Here is a 27570-nt window from a genome sequence, read left to right on the forward strand (position 1 = left end):
GCCTCGCCACGAATCTCTCTCTGCGCATGTGCGCTTTCCTAAGCAGCAGAAGGGAAGATGGCGGGCACCAGCTCAGTTGCCGGGGATGTGTTTGTGGACGCTTTGCCTTATTTCGATCAGGGATACGACGCTGCTGGCGTGCGAGAGGCGGTAAGGAAGCGGGGTTATTTTAAAATAAGAATATGTGTTTGTCCATAAAGGCTCGTTGAGGTGGAGGGAATGATAAATTAAGACTCGACTCGCGGGACAGACTGTAACAGTCAAGCCGTGCGGCGTGTGTTTGGTTTGATGTCTTCCTCTGAATAAAGTTCATTTATTAATGTTATTTTTATGAAATGTTCATCTGAATCTAAGTACAGGGCAAAACGGTTCAGTTTTGTAGCGTATCTCCACCAACTCCACACTAATGGCGAGTAGCGTGGCCTTACACACAAAACAAAAACAACACAACAGAAAAAACAGGACCGCAAATCCATTGAGATCTGCAGTTTCTGGTTCGAGAAACGCGTCTCGTTGACAACAAAACTAGGCTTTGTTTAATTGTGACTAATGTTTTACACGTAATTTGAAATGCATCTTCACAAAATGTTTGTAAAATAACTGATTGAGCTGGATGATCGCTTGTGTGGGAACAGGTTACAGTGGAGTTTATCTGCGTGCTTGTCAAGGGAACTGACACCGAACAAAACGAGAAGCCTACAATACAGACTGTGTTTAACCTGCGATAATCACACTCTGCACTGGGATTGGTATTGATGTAGGGTTAACCCACTCGTGTGCGTGTGTGTGTGTGTGTGTCTCCAGGCGGCCGCGCTAGTGGAAGAGGAGACGCGGCGCTACAGACCCACGAAGAATTACCTGAGTTACCTGCCCACGCCAGACTTCTCTACCTTCGAGGTGAGGCGGCAACAGAGTTCACAATACCACAATCATTTATTATTTTTTATTATGTATGTATTTATTTATTTTATTCATTTCTTAGAGTTGTTACAGAATATCACATTATCGATAAGAGCAGTTATAAAATACAATAGTCAGTTCCCAGAATTACAATTGAGTTGTATTTTTTCAGAGTTCAGTTTAGACATGTGATTTTATATATACACATCAATAGATGTACCATGTTGAATTACACACGTATTCACATGTCATTTGTTGAGGCATATACATTTTCACAAAGTGCTCTAATTACAAAGTGCTTACAGTTGAGTGTCTCCCAAATACTCAAATCCTAGTCTGATGACAAAAAAAACAACCTACTGATAGATTTGTCTTGTAATTATGCTGGGGTGAATCACAGTCTGGAGTACGTAATTCAACTCAATATAAGTGAATACTGGAGCACTGAATAAAGAACAGGTTGTGTGCCCATGTCTTGGCTGCTGTACCTTATCAAGTAACAATTCTTTCCTCTCTCTCTCTCTCTCTCTCTCTCTCTCTCTCTCCTCTCCACTGTCTTCTCTCCCTCCCTCTCTCCTCTCTCTCTCTCTCTCTCTCTCTCGCAGACAGAAATCATGCGCAATGAGTTTGAGAGGTTAGCAGCCAGACAGCCTATGGAACTCCTGGGCATGAAGAGGTATTGGTTTATACATTTCAATCGCCTGTTTGATAAGTGTATGGTTTTGCCCTCCGGTGGTAATGTTGGTTTCTGTGGCAGTGTAATATCCGTGTTCATGCCCAGATCTGCACCAGGTCCACGGGACACCTTTCCTGCCACCACCGGTGCTTCCTGCGCTGCTGCAGAGCACTCGTAACCACAGAGCTAGCCGAGCCCTGTTCACCATCACAGCCTTGTTTCTGGACCCTGTCTGTAGGGGAGTGACACTGATGTGTCCTCGTCGTCCTTGTTTCTGGACCCTGTCTGTAGGGGAGTGACGCTGATGTGTCGTCGTCCTTGTTTCTGGACCCTGTCTGTAGGGGAGTGACGCTGATGTGTCGTCGTCCTTGTTTCTGGACCCTGTCTGTAGGGGAGTGACGCTGATGTGTCGTCGTCCTTGTTTCTGGACCCTGTCTGTAGGGGAGTGACGCTGATGTGTCGTCGTCCTTGTTTCTGGACCCTGTCTGTAGGGGAGTGACGCTGATGTGTCGTCGTCCTTGTTTCTGGACCCTGTCTGTAGGGGAGTGACGCTGATGTGTCCTCGTCGTCTTTGTTGTTCCAGGTATGAGCTACCGGCCCCCTCGTCAGGACAGAAGAATGACATCACAGCGTGGCAGGACTGCGTGAACAACTCGATGGCTCAGCTGGAGCACCAGGCGGTCCGCATTGAGAACCTGGAACTCATGTCTCAGTACGGCAGCAACAGCTGGAAGCTGTACAACGAGTAGGTTCCCGTGTCGCTTTGCTTCGGGGGCGTTGCAGTGAACCGAGGCGTCATTGTTTAATGATGTTTTTTGGTTGTCGGTTGCCTTGAAACCAGATTTCAAATGGTACCTCGTTGTTTGTCTCCGACTCTGCCCTGTACTTCCAAGCAAAAAGGTGTTGTTCTCTCCCAACAGAAACCTGATGCACTTGATAGAGCTGTCACAGAAGGAGCTACAGAGGGTCAGGTGAGGACCATTTCATTTGTAACGTGATCCTCAAAGGTCATCATTGCAGCAGTAGCTTTGGAGGTGCCTTTGGTTTTGGGAAGCGATTTCTCATTATTTTTTTCCACGGCAGGAAGGAGATTCAAGACCTGAACTGGCAGAGGAAAAATGACCAGATGAAAGGAGGAGCCAAACTGCGAGAGCTGGAGTCCAAGTGAGTGTTTCAGGCCTGGGTTCACTAGAAAGGATGCTTAGGAACCCAACAGGATGCATACTTCCAATGTATAGTTAACACAAGAGTATTGCACAAGTGTTTTCTTTCTGATGAGCTACAGCTTGGGGACCTAGAAAAAGCATGACGTTTCTATCTGTATAAATCTGTATGAAGTTACCAGTACGTCATTGAAATGCAGATACTGATCCAAAAAATCCAGTTTATTTCTCCACTTGTGTGCTCCCTTTTGTATATTGCATGCTTATCGATCTTCGCTGTGAAGTCTACAGTCACCGCTTAGATTAGGGGAGTCCTTCGTGGTGCTGATGCTTAGATTAGGGGAGTCCTTCGTGGTGCTGATGCTTAGATTAGGGGAGTCCTTCGTGGTGCTGATGCTTAGATTAGGGGAGTCCTTCGTGGTGCTGATGCTTAGATTAGGGGAGTCCTTCGTGGTGCTGATGCTTAGATTAGGGGAGTCCTTCGTGGTGCTGATGCTTAGATTAGGGGAGTCCTTCGTGGTGCTGACGCAGTGGCATTAGAAATGACTGCCGGCGCGGCCGCTGACCGGCTTGCCTGTTTGCTTCTCTCTGCAGCTGGGTGTCGCTGGTCAGCAAGAACTACGAGATCGAGCGAGCCATCGTGCAGCTGGAGAGCGAGCTGTGCCAGCTGAACCAGCAGCACGGGGACGAGAACAAGGAGAACATCCGGCAGGACTTCTGAGCAGAGGGAGGGAGAGAGGGAGGGAGAGCACCTCCACACACAGGGACGAGCGCCTTGCACGTGCTGGGTGCTGCTGGAACACACGCCTCTCCGGTCTGCTGATAGGGCAGGATTGTACACAGTGACAGCATAGAGTTCATTTGCACCTCGCAGCCTGTGTGTTAATACCACACTCCCCTGTCTTGGTGGGACTGAACACTTTGCATTGCAATAAACGTTGGCGCCCCGTGGTACTGTCAGAAATGTGTTTTTACCATCCATCCCCGTGGCTTCAGGCTCAATACCTCTTCTATAGGAGTTTGACAGACCCTGATCAGCACTGCTCCTCCCCTGCCTTCCCCCAAGTCAGTGGTAGTTGGGAGGGGAGGGGTCTGTTGGTTGTCAGCCTCCTAGTTCTAGCGGGAACACCCCAGCCGACAGCGTAACTATCTTTTAGCTGCACTACAGGCTAAACAAGATGAATTTTATAACCGTCTCCCCCCCATCTCTGTCATCTCTGTCATTTTCATACCATTAGTTATCCTAATGCCATGTGATTTATGCTTTTATGTTTTCTGAATATCCAGAAGAGAAAAAATATAGCACACCTGCATCATCACAATGTGTTGGTTGTTTTTCTAGAAGGTCTTTAAATAAAGTTTTTTGTTTTTTTTTAAGCTTGTGTTTTTTGTGCAAGTGCTTTGTGTAACATATTATGAAGTGTGACAGGTCCCAGTGTTTTTCCAGATACAAATGATAGACTTTCTTTTAAATCTATTAGTAAAAGAGAACAATTACTTTCAATCCCTGAGTGTGAAATAAAACGATGACTTGTTTGCCCTGCATATGAAACGTAATGATGTAATGCTCTCTTTTCTGTAGCCTTGTACTTAAGCATAGCTGTCGTTTTTCAAAAAGCTTGTGTAGACACTCATCATGTTAACTGAATTAAAGAAGCCTGCATTTTCGTTTGAAAACGTGATTTGGAAGGAGGTTTGATCTGTTGGAGAGGGCTCTTGGATTGTGTACCAAGGGAATTAAAATAAAACAAAAAATGCAGAGAGGTCCTATTCTACATTTTAAAACAATTTAAATAAATCATTTAGATCAGCTGCTGTTTCGAGGGGTTGAATAGACCTCAAGATTCTTCATGGGAAATGATTATCCAGGGAAGGACAGTCCTGTGAAATAACGATTCAGAATCCGGAGATCGTATTAACTGTACAGTGCTCTGTCCTGTATGATGAAGACACAGAGAATGTCATGTTTCGAAGTTCTTTGGAGTGGCTGGTTTCACAGGCCACTAGCCCTGATCTTAGACAACCTTACCTAAAGTACCACCAGATCATCCAAGACTGGTGTTGATCTGGGTCTTTGAAAGCAGCTGTGACTGCAGGTTCTCTAGTTGAACTATTTCACTGGCAGATCGAAATATCATCACTGCCATTTTACTACATTTCAAAGATAAAAATGCACTGAAGAGACGTTGGTTTTCACAAGCACCCTTAGATCTGTTTAGATCCATGTCATAGATGATGCTGTGTGTTCAGTTGGTGAAGTAACTCTCCACAAGAAACTCTGATTAGCACTTTCATTGATCCAACAAGAAACCGTTCTGATTCTGTTCACATTCATTCCCAATGCCATTGATCGTACACCTGCTATTAGCAATCAGCTATTGCTTTGGTAATCAGAAGTTTTCGTGCCTGGGTCTTTGTGCAATGCAATCCGCTTGATTTCAGTCAGGTGCATGAAGTTCTGTCTGACTGTATTCAGACATCGCTGTGGATACCTGGCACTGAGCTCTTCTGTGTGGTGACGTACCAACCATTCTGAGGCTTCTGATTGGCTGGTGGCACACCCTGGCAGAGAACGACTGCACTGGAAATCTTCAAAAAACGTGTTTCTCATTGATCCAGCTAGAACTGGTTACAGTATGTATATCAAACCTACACAAACTAAATCATTCTAATATATAAAGCTCAGGTGGACCTTGGGTGTGTTTTTTTTTTTTTTTTTTGGAATAGCAAACTGTGCCACCTAATGGCCCAATGTTTCATTGCATATTCTTTGAATGACAATTTTAATTTAGCACCTTACACCTCTACTCTAGAGAGTAAAGATAAAGCGTGCAGCAGCATAACATAGTATTGACAACCAATTACTATTAATATTGTGCGTCTATTGCAGTAATATTGTATATAAACTCAATGTATGGTACTGGCATTTCGTGTCCTGGGCATGCTGAAGACCCTCAGAGAGCTACAGCGCCCTTGCAAACCCACGCCTCTAGCGGCGCGCAGCAGCAAAACAAGCTCCAGCCACGGCTTGGCGCGTGAGGATCATCACGTGACGTCAACGCGTCGGCCTGCGGAGTTTTGTGGGTGCGTGGAGCGTCAAACGGTTCAAAGAGGAAGGAAGATGGCGGAAAACAAAGGCGGAGGGGACGGCGAGAGCCCCGAAAATAACAAACCAGCTCTGGCTGAAGAGGATACCCCTACCCCGGCCGAGAAAGAACACGAGAGCCCGGTGACTAGTGAGCTTTCAGCGAACGGAGCGGAGGCCCAAAGCCCGGAGAATAACGACCAGGCTCCGAGTGGAGGAGGAGGAGGAGGGGAGGACACCGCCAGCGGTAATGGCAGCCCGGAGAACGGAGAACCCCCGGGCTCAGGCGAGCCCGAGGAGGTGTCTGCCCGGGAGACCGAGGAGGTGTCTGCCCAGGACACTGACGTGGTGTGTATTGAGGTGGTGCCAGCTCCGGCCCCTGCTCCTCCTGCGACTACTCCAGCGAGTACTCCGGCCCCCAGCACCGCGGAGTCTCCCTCTCCCGTCCCCACAGCTCCGGCGGCTCCTCCGGCCCCGGCTCTCCCGATCAACCTGCTGGATACTTGCACGGTGTGCAGACAGAGCTTGCAGAATCGGGACTGCGAGCCCAAACTGCTGCCGTGCCTGCATTCGTTCTGTCTGCGCTGCATCCCGCAACCCGAACGACAGCTCAGCTTGCAGCTACCGGGCCCGCACGGACAGGAGATTCAGATCGGTAAGCATATACCAAAAAAATAAATAAAAAAAAACCCGAGTCCGCCGGTACGGTCAGCGGAGACAGTGTTTTGAGGAAGGGGGACGCGAGCACGCAGTGAACGGGGGAGGGGGGGTATGGTTAAATACATTGTGGATTGTTTACATGATCCCAGCATAACTGAAAAAGAATAATGTTAGTGCAGCCAAATCTCTTGTTTTATGCAGGAATGAACACACGAATCTGTTGCTGTATCTATGAAATGTCAACGCATGCTTCAGAGCTGGAGATCCGGAGCGCCAGTCACTGCGTGTCTGATACCTGTGTGTGGAGGGTCGGGTAGCTTCATGAGCTTGAACACGCTGTCATGCCTGGCTGCTCAATCTTAACATGCTGCTATGAAGTGTCTCGCAATATCAAATCAATGACGCATTTAGAATTATTATTTTATATACCAAATATGAAGACAAAAATATATATATATTATATATTTTTTCCAATTCCTGATTTCCCTTTTTAATCCATTCCAATTCCATTCCCGACCAGAAAGCTGTAAGATGTCTCCTGGCGGTTCGTTGGATTGAGTTGCTACGTTTTTGTTTTGTAAATGTTGCAGGTCTTGTTGACAGGTTGTGTGTTTTATGTACGTTTGCTCAATAAAGCCTTGTGTCTGGAATTGGAATTTGGAATCGATTTTAAAAAAGCAATTGGAATTAACGGTTGATACTGTTCAGGACAGGAGCATTGAAATGAAACTGCACCAAACACATTCATGTTAATCACCTGCACCCATTAAACCAAGCTGGTTCTGTTGCACCAGATTCTCCATGGCTGAGAACTAAAACTAGGGTTTATTAACTAACTCATTTACTAAGAATCGCATCCCTTTTGTAGTTGCCATAGGTACAATGGTTAGCTAACAAAGCTGTGCAGCTGAGGTGATCCTAACCCATGGCTAAGAACATTCAGAGCCCACCAGCATTTGCATTGACCCTGATCCAGTTATCCTGAAGGGGAAGATCTAAAAAGCCCTTTTCTAATTGATCATGGGGGCTGTTCTTGTAATGTTGCAGTTGGGGTTTTCAGAATTTAAAGAGGTGGTCAGGGTTACGTTTATCCAGTATACACAGGATCATCTACTGCGAAGATGCGTTTCACTTTGAAACCATCGTGGATCATAGATATTTAGTTTTGAATTCCGATAGGAAACACGCACTGTGTTAAAATGGGGTATTCTGATACACGTTTCACATATTTAAGTTCTGTGTCTGTGCTGCTTTCCTTTTATCAAGAACAGCTTTTGTTTTCTGTTTATTTGCATGCTGTCCAACATGTTTTTTTTAATTTTATTGTGCTGTGTAGAAAGAGAGGTGGGGAAAATGACACATCTTTTAATGTGAAACATCGATGCAGTGTCCTTCTAGAAGTCGTTCTTTACAGTGGCATCCCTCGCTGCCCGTCCAGCAGGTCCATCCTGTTGTGGTTCTAAAGGTGCATCATGGGGTGCTGTCCGAGGCTCCAGCAGGGCGGCGCTCAAATCCTCCCCTTCAGTGGCTGGTACATTGCGATTGGAGCTATTGTGCAAAACAATGCAGGGTAGAATGATGCTGCACGCTCGCAGCGGCTCCACGCGCAGGTAATTGTGTGTGTGTCGTGTTAGCAGGGGTATTGTTAATGTTCCTGCATTGCTGGAGTGGGATTGGCATAAGGTGTCATTAGCCAGGTTAAAAGTGAATTGTCATTTTGTTTGTTTTTTTATATAAAACATCATAAATAAATAAACCTGTGTATTAATGCTCCTAATCATCACTGGTCTTATTTCATTAAGTTGGGTTATATCAGGGAGGGCAATGCTGGTCCTGGAGGGCTGCTGTCCCTCCTGGCTTTTGTTCCAGCTGTACCCTGAATTAATTAATTGGACCAATTAAGCTTCTAATAAGCATTTAATTGGGCCAATTAAGTAATTTAAGGTACATTTGTAACAAACACCAGGAGGGACACCAGCCCTCCAGGACCAGCATTGCCCAGCACTGGGCTGTGTCATAATTAATGGCCTATTTAAGAAACGGGCTATAAACTATTAACACCTACTTCAAAAAACGTACTTGGTCAGCGTGATTGTTTCTAATCTGGATAAATGTAATCCAGCAGTGGCATTTTTCTGAACAAAAACGGATCATAACGATCCAAATAAAAGCAAATCTCGATCACAAAATATAGGATTACAAAATCCAGATCGGTCTTATCCAGATTACAAGAAAGTGACAGGCGATGTCCCAACCTCAGTTTCACTGGACATCTTGAATTCCTTGTTGTCTGTGTCTTGCCATAGTTTATCTTCCTTTGTTGGTTGTTTTATCAGAAATGTTTGTATTCCAGGAGGAGACTGAGTAGTAGGAATAAACGCACACAGCACACACTCGGCACGCACGCACACACACGCGCACTCTGTTGTGTGTATGTTTATAATATATAATAATATAATATAATCTAAGATGCTTGGAGTGTTGCCAAACCAAAACTGTTTTTAATTGAGTAGTGCTGGATTTGTGTGGTGTCAAACAGCTCAGGATTGGTATAACTGTTTACTATGCTGAGTCAGTGTGTTTCAATGGACCATTGTATGTTGTTGGGCCAGTTTACATATCCATTGCCCCTTACCTTAGTTAGGATTCTTTCGTACTGTGAAATTTGGTAGAGTGCCCATATTGTGGTTGACCTCTAGGACTGTGACGGTAGTGGTTTTGAACTGTGAACTGCTTCATTGCTCATTGGTTAGAGTCAGTGCATAATGAGACTGCCAGATTTTTCTTTGTTAAAAGTACAAACAGATATTCTTCTCTACTGTGAAATGAAACCTGACCCTGGAAATTTGAAGGGGGCAGTCTGCAGTGAATTTTCTGTATCTGAAACTGGACTCCTGTGAAAACCCCTCGAAGGGGATTCACAATGGGGTTTCTGCTGGCATTGTGAATCGGGAGATCATGGAGGGCCGGGGTCTCCCCAGACCTGGACCGCTGTGCATGCTGTCCGTCTGCATGAATCAGATTGTGATTGCGTGGTATCTGATATACGGTTTCCCTGCCCCTTCCTTCTGATTGGCTAGCCCGTGTCCACGTTCACACTTCCTTTGAAGTGAAGGTGCTAGGGCTTATCCGGCTAGCTGCTGTTTTCAGTTAATTCCTGAATTACCTTGAGCAAAGAAACCTTTTGTCAGGAGACTAGTCAGTGTCTCTGATTGTTGGAGTTTAATCTAGATTTCTATCTGTATGGTTGATAAAGGCAGTATGACCTACACATGATACAAAATAATTTAGGATTGACACACGGGCTACTGTCGTCTGCTAAACGACGTTCCCTCCAGGGTAAGCAAATTGATTTCAAAATGAATTATTTACCACTTCCTCTTAGTTGAAAATAATCAGAACTGCCGTGTTGCTGTGATTCTCATGGATTCTGCAGGTTTTGAATGGCCAGTGAGTCAGAGGAGGGCACGCAAATTTTGCCCAAGAATCTGAGTAACTCCGGTCTTTTTTATATAGCGAGAGTCACATAAGAAATCCACTTTCTTATTTGAACTGGCTTCTTTGTCATAACAACACTTGGTACTGTAGACGTACGCAAAAGCGCAGTATATCAATTTTCTTGCTGTTAACAAAACAAGGTTATGACTACAGTGCTTTTCCCAGTGAATCATGGTAGATAATACTGTTGGGTTTTAGTGGGAGGGCACGTACTTTTAGCTGTGACATCGCTGGCTGTGAATCACCGTTTATCTGTCATCACACAGTTGACGTGACTAAGAGTCAGAGCTCTTTGTAAATTCCAGTGGTGATCCAGCACAGGTATGAGTGTGTGATGATTCAGTCTGACTAACTCTTCCTGGATGAGTTCTACTGTATGAGCTGTGATTCCTGTAGGTCACAGCCGCAGGAAGAGTGCTGAGGGGCTCATTCTACCATATCTATTCACGCGTACTGTGGCTGGAAGTTGCAGACTGTCTGCTACTGTGAATTGACTCGGGTTTAAAAGTGCGCTCCGTGCGTTTTGTTTGGAAACAAACAGGGACGGGAGACCGCGGGGTGGTTATATGAAAGTATCAGCTCCAGACAGCGTGGAAGCAAACTGCTCCTACAACGATTATCTGAAATCAAGACTTTGCAGTTTATATTAAACTCGAAAGCATTACCTGCGAGCAGAATGGCATCGGATCATTGTTTTTACTTCAGGCTGATTGCTGCTCGTGGAGACACATGCAGAAAAAAAATCACACAGCTGCCTCGCAGATCTGTAATAACAGTAAATCATGATGATGCAGCCTCTGTGTCAAGTATAGGTGATTATCTTATACAGGGACACCTGCACTTGATGTACAGTAAACAGCGTCATGTACACTGTCCTTAATAACTGGGCTGCAGGTAACCAGTGCAGACCCCTGCGTCTCCTCATTTCATTAACGATATGAAACGACTTGCATGGAATCTGAATGCATCCTTTATCATCCCTGGTGGGGTTTAATCAGGGCCTGAATACAGCGTGCAGTTTCATGCACTGATTAATTAGGGGGTGTGAGACCTGTCAGTCCCGCTTCGCGGTTCTAACTGCTGTGTTAAACCCTTTTACACGCAGACTTTGTGTTTCTAGTGTCATGGAAACAATCTGCAATCTGGCTTCTATATGAAGACCTGAAGCTTTGAGAGATTGGCTTCGTACTGCCGTTGGTACACAACTGTATTCTATGATCCTCGAGGTCAAGTTTGATTTGTGGTTTTTGACTGGTTTTATAAACTCGCTATGCTGGTGGCCTTGACTGCAGTATTTCTGGTATTCATTATGCAAGCAGTGCTGTGCTTTACCAGTCTTTCCCTGAAGTGGGAGGGCTCTTGAGCTGTCCAGTCCAAGGTCCAGCATGCATGAGGAATATCAGAATTAAGCTTGGCAGAGCGAGTGATTGCAAGTCCTACTGTGGAGAGATTAGCAAGCATACAATACTAGGCTTCCAGATCTTTTACTAGTTAATGCATCTTACTGATGTTTGGTTTGGACATGACAAAGCAACACAATGTTCAATTTAGTTATAATTTCAGTAAGCTCTCCTTTGCAACTAAGTGGTAGATCTCAAATAAACCATGGTGCATGCGAGTCTCTTGAGCATATTTATATCTGTAGAAATACATCTGAATTACTACCATTTTTTTAAAGATCCAGTTATATGTTTAGCGTACAAACTCTGGTTCAGGTTTGTCAGAAATGCAGCGTTTCAAGTTAAGATTCAGGATTTCATGAAGACTTTGCATTGAGCATGTTAAATCAGCCTTGAAAATGACACAGTTCACCCTTTTGTACGCACAGTAATGTGATCACATAAGCTCCAGTGTGGATTGCTGTGTCTGAGCCTGGCTCGGGGCTCCAATGGCACTGCACTTCCTCCAGCTGCAGCCAGTGTTCTGTAATAACACTGCACTGTGCTTGTGGTTGCATGAAAAGGTCTGGCTTGAAGCAGCTCAGACCAGCTGGAACCGGTTCATTCAGGACGCAGCTGGTTGCCTTTGTGCAGCTACATGCTCAGTGATCAAGTTAATACAGGAACACAAAGAAGTATTTATTTTGCTGTTCATGAACAACAATGAGCCTGCAGTGCTGTCTGTGCTGCAATCCAACAGCAGGCTGCGTTCACTTCTGATTTCCAGGTTCTATTCATGGTCTATGACATGGTTCCCTTTCAAGTACAAAATATAACCATTACCGCAAAACATAAAGATCTATTTATTTTTTCATTCTTGTATATTTAGTTTTGTCATCCCTCTTTTGTCCCGCATGGCAGCTCTTCAGTAAAAGCCTGTACTAAGAGAGCTGGATTGTATAGACTCCTGCCACACGTTGTGTAAGATTAGGCAGTGTAAGCATTTTTATTCACTGCTAAATGGTGTGGTAATTGTATAATTGTCCTGCAGTTGTTCATCCACACTGCTAACTGTCACTTCATTGTGTAAGAGCACCAGGCGATGCAGCTGTGCTACCTTGGGGGATTGGCTTCCTGTGAGAACTGTAATGTGTCGAAATGCAGCTTTGCAAATCTGAGTGTTTTCAGGGCTGCCAAAACTCGGGGTAAGTTAACAGTGTTTCCACCAATGAAGCCTTCCACAAGGAAAGCGTTGTGTTTACGAATCGAGCAATGTTTTTATTCCGGTGTAATCCGTCTGCTTCCAATGGCTTTCTGTGCATAAGCGATACTCAGAATTGGCGTTGGCTAAACTGCATAAGAATGTTTAAAAATTCACTTTTATATGACCGTAATAAAAAATAATATATATAAAGTGAAAAACGTAAGTGCCATAAACATGTGTCTCTTACTGAGCGTAGAGTAAACTGATCATCGCCGCTCCAGCAGGAAACACGGCACTTCTGTATTGCTGCTGCTGTGTTCTCATGAAAGCAGCGCTCTTATCTGGTGCAGCTCGTGTCTTTATCTGAAGCTCCTTTTGCTTCTCCCCTGTCTCTGCAGTGAACGTGATGCGCTGCCCAGTGTGCCGGCAGGAGTTCAAGCAGACCGACCTGGTAGATAATTACTTTGTGAAAGATACCTCGGAGGTCTCCAGCCGCTCGGATGAGAATTCGGCACAGGTAAGGGCGCTGCTGACGGCTCTGGGTAAGCCCTAGGCGCTGGGTAGCGGCTCTCCTCACAATGCACTGTGTCCCTGCAGGTGTGTACGAGCTGTGACGACAATGCTTGCGCCGTGGGCTTCTGTGTGGAGTGCGGGGAGTGGCTTTGCAAAACCTGCATCGAGGCCCATCAGAGAGTCAAGTTCACCAAGGACCATGTGATCAGGAGGAAAGATGACGTCTCTGCTGGTAAGCACAGCCGAGCAATCGCTGTACCTGTACACTATAGAAGCCAGTGGAAGGGTAACTGATGTTTCAAGAATCAAAAGCTCTCCAAGGGATATTGCCTAGTCTGAGGAAGAACAATAACATTTGTACTCCTTTCTTTCTTTCTTTCTTTTTTTCTTTCTTTCTTTCTTTCTTTCTTTCTTATTTTAGTTGTTGGGATTGGGTTTCATTATTTGCCTTACTAAAGTTTTAAAATAATTTGTATGCAAAAGTCATTATACAGGCTAATGTACCATGCCCCACAGACGCAACGGTATTATTTGCATGCGATTAAAGTAATGTCAATAGTTTTCTTTATAGCTTGTGTAAGTGACAGAGTTCTCTCATACCCGCTTCTACATTTACGGTCAGTGCAATAATCGAGACCTGTACAAAGTGTAGCGCTGCCAAACCCCTGAAGACTGTGTGCCTGCTGTATGTCGGGCTGCCATGCAGCTACTGACCCCCGTTCCTCTCTGGTTAACACTTTGCCTGGTTGCCGTGGAGACACACTTGGAGTTTTCAGGACCATTGATCTCCATGATTACTCACCAAAAAATACGCAGCCTGCTAATGCACCCCAGGTTATCTTAAATGCTTGAACCGTATGAAAACGTTCAATTTCAATGTGGATCCGGTTGAGCAAGGAGAGGGGGTGGGGTGTGGTGTGGTGCCAGAGCGATTAGAAACAGACCTTCCTGAACCTGCATACTGTCACTCGGCACCTCTGTCTCAAACCGCGTTGCAAGTGGATTCTTGGATATATTTTGTACACGCGTGCAAAAGGATCCGCTCGACACACGTGGTCGTTAAGCACTGTACATATTTTTAGTTTTAAAATAATGGGTCTGCAGTAGAACAAACGGCTAAAATATTTTAACCAAATGTACGTGCTTTCCAGAATTGCATGATTTAAATCGAGTTGAATTTTATAGTTGAAATTGAATGAACTGTATTTAAACCTGCAGGTTATGCAGTGTCCTGTAATCATAGAACATGTCTTAAGGAGTCAACAGAAATGCTTCTAAACCGCACTCCACTTCATAGATTAAGAGGCTTTAAAAATCACTATTCGCTTTCTGACCTTATCACTTCCTGTGATGTAGGTCACACTCACTACAATTGGACCGTATTGCTTACAGAACAGAAGCCGTTTTTCATGACAAGGAGAAAGAGCACCAGTAATGTTTCTGTCACTAATAAGCAGTGAGAAATACATATAATTTCCTTTTAATATCTTGCGGACGTACCACCCATCTACCCCTGACATTACGATTGCTGCATTTGTCTTGGCATGGCACCGTCATGGCACCTTGGTATGTTTTCTTATTGATGTGTTTGTTTCGTTCTGTTTCTTCACAGAACCAGTGGGAACCTCAGGACAGCGGGCTGTGTTCTGCCCAATCCACAAGCAGGAAGCTCTGAAGCTGTTCTGTGAGACCTGTGACCGGCTGACCTGCAGAGACTGTCAGCTGCAGGAGCACAAGGAGCACAGGTACCAAACCCAGGACCCTGCCACCGAGAAATGAGACGTAATCCCGTCTCTGCAAAGGACTGTGCTAGAAATCAGTTTGCACCATCCAGAATAGATAAACAGGATTTGTATAATCCTGTTAAGGGGTCAAAAGCACACCCTGATCCTTTGGAGTCCCAAACCAGTAAGGATAGATGGCGCCTGTGTGCTTTAGGGTTGGAAACACTTTGTTTAAACCTGTTAAGTGAAAATGTAAGCTATTTAATGTATACGTAGTTTCTGGCTTCATATTATCCTCGTTCCATACAAGTGTCAGACACTTTCCCTTTTCAATCCCCGATCCAAACGTTTCGGCAGGATTAGATTTTGTGATTTCTGCAGATCAGACTCTTATCAAATATCAGAAGCACATTTCTCCATCTCTCTCTCTTGAGTATAATTCCACTGCTTGTTCTGTATGAATGCCAACTTGTCAGTTTTTTTCTGTTGCTGCAAACTCATCCTTTGCATGGATGGATGGTTGTGCCTTTTTTTGCATAATTATACAAAGTATATAAAATTTCTATGCATCATTTGAACATGAATATGCTGGTCGAATAGGCAAATTACCCACTTTTAAAAGTAGATAACTTGCATCAGTGCTGCCTTTTATTTCTAATGCAAAATAATTCAAATTTGTCAATATTTGCCCACTTGCTAAACACTGCGGTTGGAAAAATGTCACAACACAGGCTCCTAACACATTTGCAAAAAAAATGATGGTGTTTTTTTCTTGACAAACCCAGTTGAACTGAACCAAATTAAACAGAACAGCTGCACGTGACTGAGGAAGACCTTCTCCAGTTGTCTTTCTCTGCAGGTTTATCAGCAGTTGTACAGTTCAGCAGTGCTGTGTGTGTGTTTGCAGTGACTGATTGATTGATACAGAGTGCAGTTTTATCTTATCTAATGGCCTTGTTCCCTGGGAGTGTGCCGGCTGAGACATTGGCTCTTATCCTTTTGGGCAGGGAGGTCGAGCTGTTATCACAGGGTACAGCTGTTGCAGATGTAAAGAGAACGCAGTGCTCTCTGCGTGTGCATGCGTGCATGTGTTTATTAATATTCTATGAAACATACGGTTCATTCAAGCTGAGCAACATTACCCCTGGTATTGCAAATTTAACAAAAATGTGACGATTAACCAAAAGCTGAGATGCAAACCAGTACTTAAGTCGGTGTTAGATAAAATGTGTGATTTTTCTGAAACGTTGCCCCCCTCTTGATAAGTAGCTTACCCAGGATGAAGACGATCCATCAAGCCTTGCAGGTGCTGACAGTGGAAACCCTCCCTTAAGCTCCCTTCTTATCTCCAATCGCTCCAAAACATTGCTTTAGTGCCATCTACTGGGCATCTAGCTGGACATTTTAATCCATCGTATTACCGTCCAGCTACAGAGATTGGTACCGAGATTACACAAGCAGTGGATCTCCATTCCAAACTATCGAGACTTTTCAGATTTTATATGGAAGTATCCTATGTACACGTCTCTCTCTTTTTTGTTGTTCTTGCAGATACCAGTTTTTGGAGGAAGCTTTTCAGAACCAAAAAGGGATAATCGAGACCTTCATGGCTAAGCTTCAGGAGAAGAAGAATTACGTTCACTTTGCTTCCTCTCAGGTGCAGAGCAGGTACTAGAACCCATACTCTCAACTTGCAGGCCACACTGCTTAATGTTACAAACGTAGCGATGAACCCCAAGGTCCTTTCGTTGACTCCTTGCTTTGGAATTGGACCATTTTTTTTATTTTCTGGAAAAAGTATATTTTCTTAGACTTTCTCAACCAGCGTATGCTCTGATCTATATTCTGTGTGAACATAAGAAAGTTTACAAACGAGAGGAGGCCATTCGGCCCATCTTGCTCGTTTGGTTGTTAGTAGCTTATTGATCCCAGAATCTCATCAAGCAGCTTCTTGAAGGATCCCAGGGTGTCAGCTTCAACAGCATTACTGGGGAGTTGGTTCTAGACCCTCAATTCTGTGTAAAAAAAAAAAAAAAAAAAAAAAAAAAAGCCTCCTATTTTCTGTTCTGAATGCCCATTTATCTGCGTATTGATGAGAGGACAAATATGTAAAATTAAAAAGGGGGAAAATATTGGAAATACATTTAAAATGACTTTGTGTGTCCAGATTCTACAGTAACAGGTGTCTTTTTTTTAAAATATTTTTTTATGCTTTTAGGATAAAGGAAGTGAACGAAACTCATAAGAAAGTGGAACATGAAATCAAAGTGGCTGTTTTCACCCTCATCAATGAAATCAACAAAAAGGGAAAATCACTATTGCAGCAGTTGGAGGTACATTGAACACAAGGGCTCAATCTGCAGGATCATCGAATGTTTCAACTACAGGAGTCTTTTCAGTGTCTGAGATGAGTTTTTATTGTTTTGTTTATTTGGCAGACTCATTTATCCAAGGTGACTTACACAGGTGTTACAGGGCTACAGTGCAAGCTGAATATTTAAATAGTGTAGTTTACAGTAATGGCAATAGTACTATTAAAATACAATATGAACTAGGATGCAACAAGTTAGGATTACTAGTTCTATCTAAAATGACACATTCGTAGTGCAAGGATAGTGCATTAGCTGAGGGTCCAGAATGTGGTGCTGAGGTCAGGCAAGTCCAGTGCATTGTAACCCATTGTAGGAATGTGCATATTTTAGGGTTGCAGTTTGGGTCATTAACCCTGCATAAACATGGCTCTCTATCGCCCCCTCCAGAGTGTGACAAAGGAGCGCAATATGAAGCTGATGCACCAGCAGCGTGACATCACCAGCCTGTCCCAGCAGATCATGCACGTGCTGGGCTTCGCCAACTGGGCCATCTGCAGCGGGAGCAGCACTGCCCTTCTCTACAGCAAGAGACTGGTAAGGACTGGCAAGGGTTACCCCCTATCGAGACAAAGTGACGCAACGCAACAGTCCTCGTACTGTGCGGCTGCTACAGCTGTTTACTGTGTTCCACGTGAGAATTCTTGGAACGCTGTGTGAATTTGGACTGATTGCTGCTCTGCTGAGCCTGTATGGTGAGCAGCAATCAACATTAATCCAAGCCCAATCAACATCAATGACCCCCATCTGTGGATCGCTCGGTCTAGAGTGTTTTTTTTTTTTTTAATTTATTTTGTGGGTTTTTTTTACATTTATTTTGAGTTCACAGCAATGACTGGGGGTGTGTGTTTCGATTGGGTATTTACAATGTCTTTGCCCCCCAGATAACGTTCCAACTGCGGCACATTCTGAAGGCTCGATGTGACCCCGTCCCTTCGGCGAATGGAGCTGTTCGCTTCTTCTGTGACCCCACCTTCTGGGCAAAGAACGTCGTCAATCTGGGTGGGTCTCCTTCCTGGAGCTGTGCCGAGACTCTATGGGGCCCAGCTGAACTCTGGAGACCTGCACTAAAATGAACAGTGCGCATGTGTATTGCTGGCGTTCACTCCTTTTTGTCTTGTTTTTCAGGTAACCTGGTGATCGAGACCAAACCAATTCCCGTCCACGCCCCGAACGTGGTAGTGGGTCAGGTTCCTAATGCGCAGAACCACGCAGGGAAGCACCTGGGGCAGATCAACCTGGCTCAGCTGCGGCTCCAGCACATGCAGCAGCAGCAGCAGCAGGCTGCCTATGCGCAGAAGCAGCAACAACAGCAACAGCAGTTACAGCTCCAGCAGCAACAGATGCAGCAGCAACAAATGCAACAGCAGCAGCAACAGCAACAGCAACAGCAGCAGCTGCGCATGGTGCAGCACTTGCCTCCACACCCACGGCAGGGGGGGCCACAGATGGTCCAGCAGCAGGTGAGTCATCTTCCCCCTCTGTTCACCATCTAATTACCTCTTGGCAAATCTTGATGGAGGGGGTGGGGGGGTATTACTCACTGCAACTGGCTCCAGTGAAACCTCTCATGACTGATCAATTGACTGAAAGCAACCTTTATGTTCAAATGGTCTTTCTGTATACCGTTTTATAAAAAATAGTTATTCATCACTGAAGACACCAGGTCCCTTTTTTTCTGCTGGTGGTTTGACTTTAGTGTGACTTTTTCTTACAGCAGCCTCCCCGGCTGATCAGCATGCAAGCCATGCAGAGAGCCGGGATTAATGGAGCCGCCTACCAGGCACACCAGATGCGACTGGCCCAGAGCCAGAACCAGAACCGCATGCCAGGCGTCCCGCGGCACAACGGCCAGCAGTACCCCATGATGCAGCCGCAGCTCCAGAGACAGGTGACGTCTGACCCCGATGGGCTTGGGGGGTCTTTAGGAAGGGTAACTCCACTCCTCCTTCTTTTCCATAATCATCACTGTATACTGGGGAGGCAGGAAGGATTGCTACCGTCTAACACTCCTAGCATCCTCAAGTGTACATATTTAATTAGGTGTGTTGTCGGAGGTGCAGGGATTCAACGAGGAGCAGTGACTGATGTGTGTCTGACTGCCAAGTTTAAAGTATTAACTATAATTTAGGCACATTTTGTCAATGTTGAAACTTTTGTATCAAATGATCTTTTTTTATTGTTCGGCATTACTGGGTGATTTGATTATAGTGGCAAGATTTGATTACAGTTAGGCTGACAGGATCATTGAATGGGAGTTCGGCCAATCTAGAATGGACAGGGAATTGATGCTTGGAAACTATCACGGGACAGTGGGCAGGGGCGAGGTTTGCTGGCCTTGCAGAAACCTTACGATCTGCTTCTCCTTATCTTCCTGCAGCATTCCAACCCAGGCCATGCCGGCCCATTCCCTGTCGCTTCACTCCACAACAGCGCTACCAACCCAACCAGCCCCACCACCGCCAGCATGGCCCACGCCCACCGCGGTCCAACCAGCCCCTGTGTGTCCACCATCGAGCTCATCCCCTCTGTGACCAACCCTGAGAACCTGCCCTGCCTGCCGGACATCCCGCCCATACAGGTCAGTAGCACACACACAGCGAGGTGTTCCTGCCTGGGGGACGGGTCTTTATGACTGCCTAGTGATCACGTTGCCGTGTTCCTTTTCATCTGGAACTTCAAACACTGTGCTATACTGTCCCTTTATAATCCTGGACTTGCCTGCAGTTTCTTTGTGTCTGCGAGGTCTTATTTTGTGTGAATAGTTCCACGTTCGGGTGCCCAGTCCCAGCTGTGGAGGCCCATTCCTCTCCAGGTTTAAGAGGTGAAATGAAATAATGAATGTTTTTGTTTTTTCTGCAGCTGGAAGATGCTGGCTCGAGTAGTCTAGACAATCTCCTGAGCAGATACATCTTCGCCAGCCAACTTCCTCCAGCTCCCCCAACCAATATGATCCCGTCTCCCGGACCCTCCGCTCTGTCTCCAGGGTCTGCAGGTGAGCCCTTTTGAACCGTCTTGAAAAGCATGCTTCTGTAGAACCTCATTGAAGTGGTTTACCATCTCAAAGCGTGCGTCTGCCAGACACACACACGCACTGTCTGGGGGACGGGGACCCAAACATGACAAACTGAAACCTGGGCACTTTGTGTAAACAACTTGTATACAGAACCTTTGACAGACTGACTTGCAAGTGGTCAGTTCCCTCAACTGGGAGTTAAGCAATTTCCTAAGATTCTAGTAGAAACTTGTGCTTGTAGACCTGTGAGGACCCTGATAGCTGTACTGAGAAAGCGATCCTGCCTGCCCTCACAGCCACTGAGCAGCAGTGTGAGGTAAACCACCCCAGCCACCGGACTTCATATAGGGCATGACTGACAAATCCATCTGCTGTGCAAGGCTGCTGCAGCGGTGTATTGGGTCTGAAAGAGAAGGCAGTTCTTCATACTGAATTGGCAATGCTCTCTTCTGCAGGGATTTCTAATTCACACACACCAGTGAGGCCCTCCAGTACCTCCAGCACAGGGAGCAGAGGCAGGTGAGTGATGCCAGCCTAGCTTACCTGTACGTTACTTGAACCTGTGGGCGTGGTATGACAGGGCTAGTTTTAAACACATTGCATTGTTTGGTCATTGGACCAAGCTCCGTGATTTTAGTCTTTGCATCGCAAATACCAGTGAAATATATTTCGTAATATGTATTATCCAATACCCTCCTGAAGGAATGCGCTTAGATATCCTAATGAAGTGTGAGAATCCCCAGGAGGAAGTCTATTCAGGTCTCACTGTATGGCTTTATCAAATAAAACCACGGGATTCAATTTCCTGCTGTACTTCAGTCTGCTGGTAGGGTTTGTATTGATGTCTAGTGCATTGTTACACTGTTGCAAGGAAGGATGTCATATCTACAGATGCACTATCCAGTGTGACGGTCATGGTTTTAAATGAGAAACGTCCCAGTGACGAGACGGAGCAAAGTCTGTTCCTTTTACATAGACATTTATAGAATAAACTGAACAGTTTAAATACAGTAGATATGGAGACTCTTCCAAGTGTAGCGTGTGTGTGCCTTTCTTGGCTGTGATCCTGAAGTAGTCTTAATAAATGTGGCACAGTCGCCCTCAATCCCTTTGCAGCTGTTCGTCGGGGCGGACCATGTCGGGGGTGGACGCGGTGAAGGTCAAGCAGGAGCCGGGGACGGAGGAGGAGTGTGGCTTTTCGGGGGCGGTGGTCAAGCAAGAGCGGGTTGAGGACGGCCGCAGGAGCGCCTGCATGGTAAATATCGCCTCCATTTCATCCTGGCTTTACACGCATTCCAGAGATGTGCAGAAATATCCCAGCTAGTACTTTTTTCCTTCAATCTCTTTATTGGAGATGAGACGGCAGCAGTCGTGCCTGGTGGATTATCCAAAACGCAGCTCTGTGTGTCTCAATCGTCTTCAAAAGCTAACTACTGCACATGAAATGCTTGAAAGATGTTGAGTTGTGCAGGTGTATTCCGTGTGTAATTCTAAGTAACACTGGAGGCTGCGCACTATGTTTCAGATCTGTCCCTTCTACAGTGTGTGTGTGTGTGTGTGTGTGTGTGTGTGTGAATGTGTGTTTGTGTATTTCAGATGAGCAGTCCGGAGAGCAGCCGGACTCCCCCGCTGGCTGCCCCATCCTCAACCCCCCAGGAGCCGGCCCCTCTGCGGACCCTGGAGGAGCACGTCAAGGAGGAGCCCAAGGAGACGACGGGGAGCTGCCGACAGCAGATGGAGACCACTGTGACGAACGGGAAGGGCTCCGTGCGCAGCTTCCTGCACCGCCCTCCCCGCGCCGCCACGGCCGCCACACACAGCAGCGAGCACAAGGACGACGACCCCAACGAGGACTGGTGCGCCGTGTGTCAGAACGGGGGCGACCTGCTCTGCTGCGACAAGTGCCCCAAAGTCTTTCACCTCACCTGCCACGTTCCTACGCTGCTCAGCTTTCCCAGGTAGGCACAGGGACAGCCTCTTCTCCCCCGGGGTATACAGTCTGCTTGTCACACTGTCAGAGTTTTTACATGCTTCTCAAATAAGGCTGTTGGGTAATGTTTTAGTATTCTGTTTAAACTTTTTTTTGTTAACGTATTGGAAATGTTTGTAACCGTTATCAGTAAATCAGGCAAACCTGTTTTATTCTTGTATACTTCTTCTAATTATGCATTCTGTGTGATGTTCTACCCTTTTCTCACAGCGGAGAGTGGATCTGTACCTTCTGCAGAAACCTGGCCAAACCCGAGGTCGAGTACAATTGTGACAATCTGCAGCACAGAAAGAAGGGGAAAACCGTGCACGGGCTCAGCCCTACAGACCAGAGGGTGGGTATCGAGCAGCGCAGTCTCAGTAGCACTCTGCTTACCCAGACAAGTACAAGGCTGTTCGGTCAAGAGAGTCGCTTACTGCACCTCAGGAGGGGACTGGGTTTACAAGCGACATGATTTAGAGGATCTGGTGACAAAGTAACAAATGGATGCGTTTTTAGAATACAGTACAGCGCTTGTCCTTCTCTGATGTACACATAAAAACAAAAATATTAAGTGAGATATTGAGAATGTGGGGCTTTCGCAATTTACTGTCCTCATGGATGGTGAAATATTGAGGGAGCACTGTAAAGCGTATCTACCTTTTTGTACTGGAAGTAACTTATTTATTAAAGTGCTCACAAGGCAGTATTGCAGGTAGCCTATGACTGCCTTCCTTTCATCCTTTCACACTGTCGCCTGATTCTTGTGCACGTGTGTTTCAGAAATGCGAGCGTCTCCTCCTCTATATCTTCTGTCACGAGCTGAGTGTCGAGTTCCACGAGCCAGTCTCCGCTTCTGTAAGTAAAAGTATCCTTCCCCTCAGGTCGGAGGGAGGGGCTGTGATGCCCTGGCTCCCCCCCACCCTCGACACCACTCAACCAGAGGCCCAGCGTACTGGGGCCAGTTTCACTAAACCGCTGGCTACCACAAATCCGTTACAAAAAACAGTATTCTGAGAAAGCACAGTAGCGGTTTTTCAGAAATCAGCTGCGCCAGTCTAAATGTTTCTAAACGTTTGAATGTAACTGGCTTGTGCTAACTAGGCATGGTTTGTGAAACTGACCCTGGCTGTTAACTTAAACTGTATTAGCTATACGCTCCGTATGATTTGTGTTTTATTTATTTATCCTTTTTATCCTTGTTTCTGATACCAGTGTAAATCTATTTATTTTGTAGAGGATGCTGTGCAGCTGCACCAATGAAAAGTAATATATTTGAAATAGAGAGAGAATGCCTCGAGGCCCCAGTGTTCCCTGGTGTATTGGCTCTTCTGAAATAGATGCTGAAAAAAATGCTTTTCTATTTCTATGATCTCTTTTTTTCTGTAGAAATTTTTTTGTGAGCTGTTTTGGCGACGGGGAGTCTCGTGGCTCCAAGGCTAGCTTATAATTTCAATCCCTGCATGCGATTCTTCTCTGCAGATACCCAATTACTACAAGATCATTAAGAAGCCTATGGAACTGACCACGGTAAAGAAGAAACTCCAGATGAAACACTCGCAACACTACCAGATTCCGCAGGACTTTGTGGCCGACGTCCGCTTGATCTTCAAGAACTGTGCAAAATACAATGAAGTAAGTGACTTCAAAGGGGGAGGCCTGTGTACTTCAGACAGCAGCATAGCTTTAGGGTATGGGCAGGTGTGGCAGCAGCTTCAGTCAACTGAAAACCACTTGTACATAAACACTGCTGTAACCATTAGTTAAACCATGCTTTAGTTTAGCTTTAAGATGCTGTTTTACATGGCAGAGATATATACTTTTTTTCCAAATTATAAATGACAGCAGATGTTGATGAGAAAATAACAGAAATGTAATTATAGTGGTCGCATGTTAACGCAGGTTTAGAATGGTTTTTAGTTCTGTCCTGGTGTTCACTTTTTTTTTTGGTTTCGTGATCAGTTATTTTATTTGTAAAGACAACAAAACACACCAGAACACATCAAACCAGCTATTTTACAATGTCATCTCCATTTAACAATTTATATGCAATAGTCCTAGAATTATTGGGCATCTGTGATTTTGTACTGTGTACCATTTCACAAACCCTGCCACCCTAGCTGCAAGCATTGCTAGTGACACTTCAGTTTAGACATCCGTTATAAGTGATTGTTCACAATCTATAAACATGTTAATAATGCTATTGACGTAGAGAAAATAATTTGTTTATCTAATTTGATTTGCTATTGTTTATAATCGGTTGTAACGGATGTAGTCTGTCTGCCTGCCTGTCTGTGCCTGTCTGTCTCACTAATTGTAATTGGCTGCTTTTGCAGTACAGTTGTTCTACACTTTCGCTATTTTGTAATCTCTTGTAACGGATACCTGAACTAAGTGTTAGCTCATTGTTTTTATACCACACGCCAGGTGCTCTTGTATTTCAAACCCGTTTTACAGGGCGAGGTCTTGATGGCATGTATTTAAATGTTGACCTTTTCAGGTCTGCTCTGGCTTGGGTGAAAATCCCTGCTGACCCCCAGTGTGCTGCTACCTGAACTACAGACGATATCTTAGTGTTTTAAAGATGGGTGGCTACACTGTCCCATCCTGTCTGTCCCCTCCCAGCTCCAGCCAGTTGAGGGTTTGGCTAACTGTCACTAAAATTGGCCACTAAACTGAATAACTACACCGTGTAACAATTTTTTTTTTTTTTTTGGTTCCTGGGTAGTAAGTGTTATTTCCTAATTGCTTATGCCTCAAAAGTATAGAAAATGGCTATTATTCCCCACAAACTTTGCTTTTGTGACCAGGACAGTGATATTTTAAAATTTACCTATTTCCAATGAGAAAACAGGCGAATTTGTGTCTTTTCGTTCACATAAAGTCAGAAAAAAACAACATATGAATCCAAATTAACATGACTACAAAAGATTTAGAAGCGAGTAGTTTTTCGAGATTTACGATTATACTGTAAATCACTTTAACGAATCAGCCACCAAATGTAGTCTCCCATCATGTTCTCGTTATACTGTCCTTGGTAGCGGCGTTCAAAGTCCAGTATATCCTGGTGGAAGTGCTCGCCTTGCTCCTCCGAGTACGCTCCCATGTTCTCCTTGAATTTATCAAGATGAGCATCAAGGATATGGACTTTGAGGGACATCCTACAGCCCATTGTGCCGTAGTTCTTCACCAGAGTCTCAACCAGCTCCACATAGTTTTCGGCCTTCTGATTGCCCAGGAAGCCCCGAACCACTGCGACAAAGCTGTTCTAAGCCGCTTTCTCCTTACTAGTGAGCTTCTTAGGGAATTCATTGCACTCCAGGATCTTCTTTATCTGTGGTCCGACGAAGACATCGGCTTTGACCTTTGCCTCAGACAGCTTAGGGAAGAAGTCTTGAAGGTACTTGAAGGCTGCCGACTCCTTATCTAGAGTTCTGACAATTTGTTTCATAAGGCCCAATTTGATGTGCAGTGGTGGCATCAGCACCTTCCGGGGGTCCCAGCCGTATTCATCATACTTCAAGGCGTCCAGCAAGGTCTTGATGCTGTTTTAATCCTCTTTGAGGTGCACCGAGTGAGCCAGGGGAAGAGACGGGTACTTGTTACCATTATGGAGCAGCACGGCTTTGAAGCTCCTGGATGAGCTGTCAATGAAGGACAGTATAACGAGAACATGATGGGAGACTACATTTGGGGGCTGATTCGTGAACGTGATTTACAGTATAATCGTAAATCTCGAAAAACTACTCGCTTCTAAATCTTTTGTAGTCATTTTTGTATTACTTTAGTATAAATACATGTTAATTTGGATTCATATGTTGTTTTTTTCTGACTATGTGAACGAAAAGACACAAATTCACCTGTTTTCTCATTGGAAATAGGTAAATTTCAAAATATCACTCCTGGTCACAAAAGCAAAGTTTGTGGGGAATGATAGCCATTTTCTATACTTTTGAGGCATAAGCAATTAGGAAATAACACTTACTACCCAGGAACAAAAATTGTGTTACATAGTGCTATTGACTGTAAATACTATTGGAAACCAAAGTGACCTATAGTAATCAGCAGATAAATAAATAACGCAACACGCTTTTGTTTCAAGTGTGTGTGTAACTGCGTGTGGTATAAAACGTTTTTTTTGTTGTATTTTTTTTGTTCTGCTATCCCTTTCCTAGATGTCTCGAATTATCCAAGTTTATGATGAGAAAACCCAGATTAATTTGCAGGTAAGCGGATTCTAATACGTTGGTGGAGGGTTCTTCCCAGCTCGCAGCAGTCCCTTGCTGATCCACTCCTCTCTCTCTCTCTCTGTGTGTTGCAGGCTGAATCTGAGGTGGCGCAGGCTGGCAAAGCGGTCGCGTTGTACTTCGAGGAGAAACTCAAGGAGATTTATGGGGATCAGAACTTCCCTCCCCACCCAGACACCGAGCCGGAGGAAGACGAGGAAGTCACAGAAGATTCCGACGACGATTTTGTCCAGCCGAGGCGCAAACGATTAAAATCGGAAGAGAAGCCGCTACACATCAAATGAGATTTCAAAGACACTTTCCAAGGAGCCAAGGAAGATCCACAGTGAAGTGCGGACCTTTTTGAAAGAGGAAGATAGATATATATATATATATATATATATATATATATATATATATATATATATATATATATATAATATATATATATATCTCTACCTATCTATCTCTACCTATATCTGTCCTGACGGAGAATAGGAATTTACTCTGAATGCCCGAAGGACAGCAAAGACAGTGTTAGTAGAATTAAAAAAAGTTGTACAGATGGGGGGGGGGGGGGGAGAGAGAAGGGGAGGGGTATTCCAGTTTTTTTTTTAATTTTAGTTTGTTAAATTAATACTTTGTTCTTTTTTTTTATCATTATTAGTTTGTAAATCTGTTGTGAATTATGCTTTATAGAAGGCTCCGAAAACCCCATGGTACAGTGTAAATTAAAACTTGTAAAAAAAGAAAGGAAAAAAAAGGCTTCATAAAGATGATATATATATATATATATATATATATATTTTGTTGGGCAGCATCTTCTCAGATACAACAGTGGACTGGATCTGCCTGGAAAACAAACCCTGAGAGATTGTGGGTCTGTGTCGACTGCCCCAAGGAGAATTTATTTTTGTGTCTGAGCATTTCCAGCATCCCTTTTGGAAGACTGATTCTGTCCTGCAGCTGTCTGACCTTCTCTCTTCTTCCATGTGGGGATCTCCAGCTCACTCGTACCCAGCCTTTCATTCCTGTCCATATGAACAGGATGCCCTGCACCTCAAGCAGGGGTGAAATAATGCTATTGAGGAGTATAAATACCACCAAACAGAGAAATCCATTCGGAGACTGTTTTCAGTTCTATACTCCTGTTTGCTGTACTACGTGGGGCTGGGGCAGCTTAATCCA

At 44.8% G+C, this 27570-nt stretch overlaps 2 protein-coding genes across 7 annotated transcripts; both read left to right on the plus strand.

Moving 5' to 3' along the window:
- Nucleotides 1-11: 11 nt before the first annotated feature.
- LOC117429402 (pre-mRNA-splicing factor SPF27) lies at nt 12-4116 on the plus strand. Its single transcript, XM_059003503.1, has 7 exons — nt 12-150; nt 805-897; nt 1506-1576; nt 2160-2321; nt 2497-2547; nt 2660-2740; nt 3334-4116. The coding sequence occupies exons 1-7, from the start codon at nt 58-60 to the stop codon at nt 3458-3460; spliced, it is 678 nt and encodes a 225-aa protein (XP_058859486.1). The 5' UTR covers nt 12-57; the 3' UTR covers nt 3461-4116.
- Nucleotides 4117-5665: 1549 nt separating this feature from the next.
- LOC117432742 (E3 ubiquitin-protein ligase TRIM33) lies at nt 5666-26790 on the plus strand. Of its 6 annotated transcripts, none has more exons than XM_059003540.1 (20): nt 5666-6479; nt 12964-13082; nt 13163-13310; nt 14691-14823; nt 16354-16470; nt 17021-17135; nt 17562-17708; nt 18056-18173; nt 18300-18634; nt 18889-19104; nt 19552-19752; nt 20034-20166; nt 20643-20706; nt 21283-21442; nt 21784-22145; nt 22388-22511; nt 22940-23014; nt 23639-23791; nt 26332-26382; nt 26478-26790. In XM_059003540.1, exons 1-20 carry the CDS (start codon nt 5681-5683, stop codon nt 26685-26687), a joined length of 3780 nt encoding a protein of 1259 aa, XP_058859523.1. In that variant the 5' UTR covers nt 5666-5680; the 3' UTR covers nt 26688-26790. The 6 variants fall into 6 exon arrangements, with proteins under 6 accessions (XP_058859523.1, XP_058859524.1, XP_058859525.1 ...); XM_059003541.1 differs by having other exon boundaries at nt 21304-21442; XM_059003542.1 differs by having other exon boundaries at nt 18889-19062.
- Nucleotides 26791-27570: the final 780 nt, after the last annotated feature.

The sequence above is a fragment of the Acipenser ruthenus genome, chromosome 29, assembly GCF_902713425.1.
Source record: "Acipenser ruthenus chromosome 29, fAciRut3.2 maternal haplotype, whole genome shotgun sequence".
In the NCBI taxonomy this organism is placed as follows: domain Eukaryota; kingdom Metazoa; phylum Chordata; class Actinopteri; order Acipenseriformes; family Acipenseridae; genus Acipenser; species Acipenser ruthenus.

What these genes read in the sequence shown, in the direction of transcription:
- LOC117429402 (XM_059003503.1), top strand. Translation starts at nt 58, where the DNA reads ATGGCGGGCACCAGCTCAGTTGCCGGGGATGTGTTTGTGGACGCTTTG. An exon ending in CTGCTGGCGTGCGAGAGGCG is followed by an intron (nt 151 to 804) that starts GTAAGGAAGCGG and finishes GTGTGTCTCCAG; the next exon opens with GCGGCCGCGCTAGTGGAAGA. An exon ending in CTGCGAGAGCTGGAGTCCAA is followed by an intron (nt 2,741 to 3,333) that starts GTGAGTGTTTCA and finishes TTCTCTCTGCAG; the next exon opens with CTGGGTGTCGCTGGTCAGCA.
- LOC117432742 (XM_059003540.1), top strand. Translation starts at nt 5,681, where the DNA reads ATGCTGAAGACCCTCAGAGAGCTACAGCGCCCTTGCAAACCCACGCCT. An exon ending in CAGGAGCACAAGGAGCACAG is followed by an intron (nt 14,824 to 16,353) that starts GTACCAAACCCA and finishes TTGTTCTTGCAG; the next exon opens with ATACCAGTTTTTGGAGGAAG. An exon ending in CGGACATCCCGCCCATACAG is followed by an intron (nt 19,753 to 20,033) that starts GTCAGTAGCACA and finishes TTTTTTCTGCAG; the next exon opens with CTGGAAGATGCTGGCTCGAG.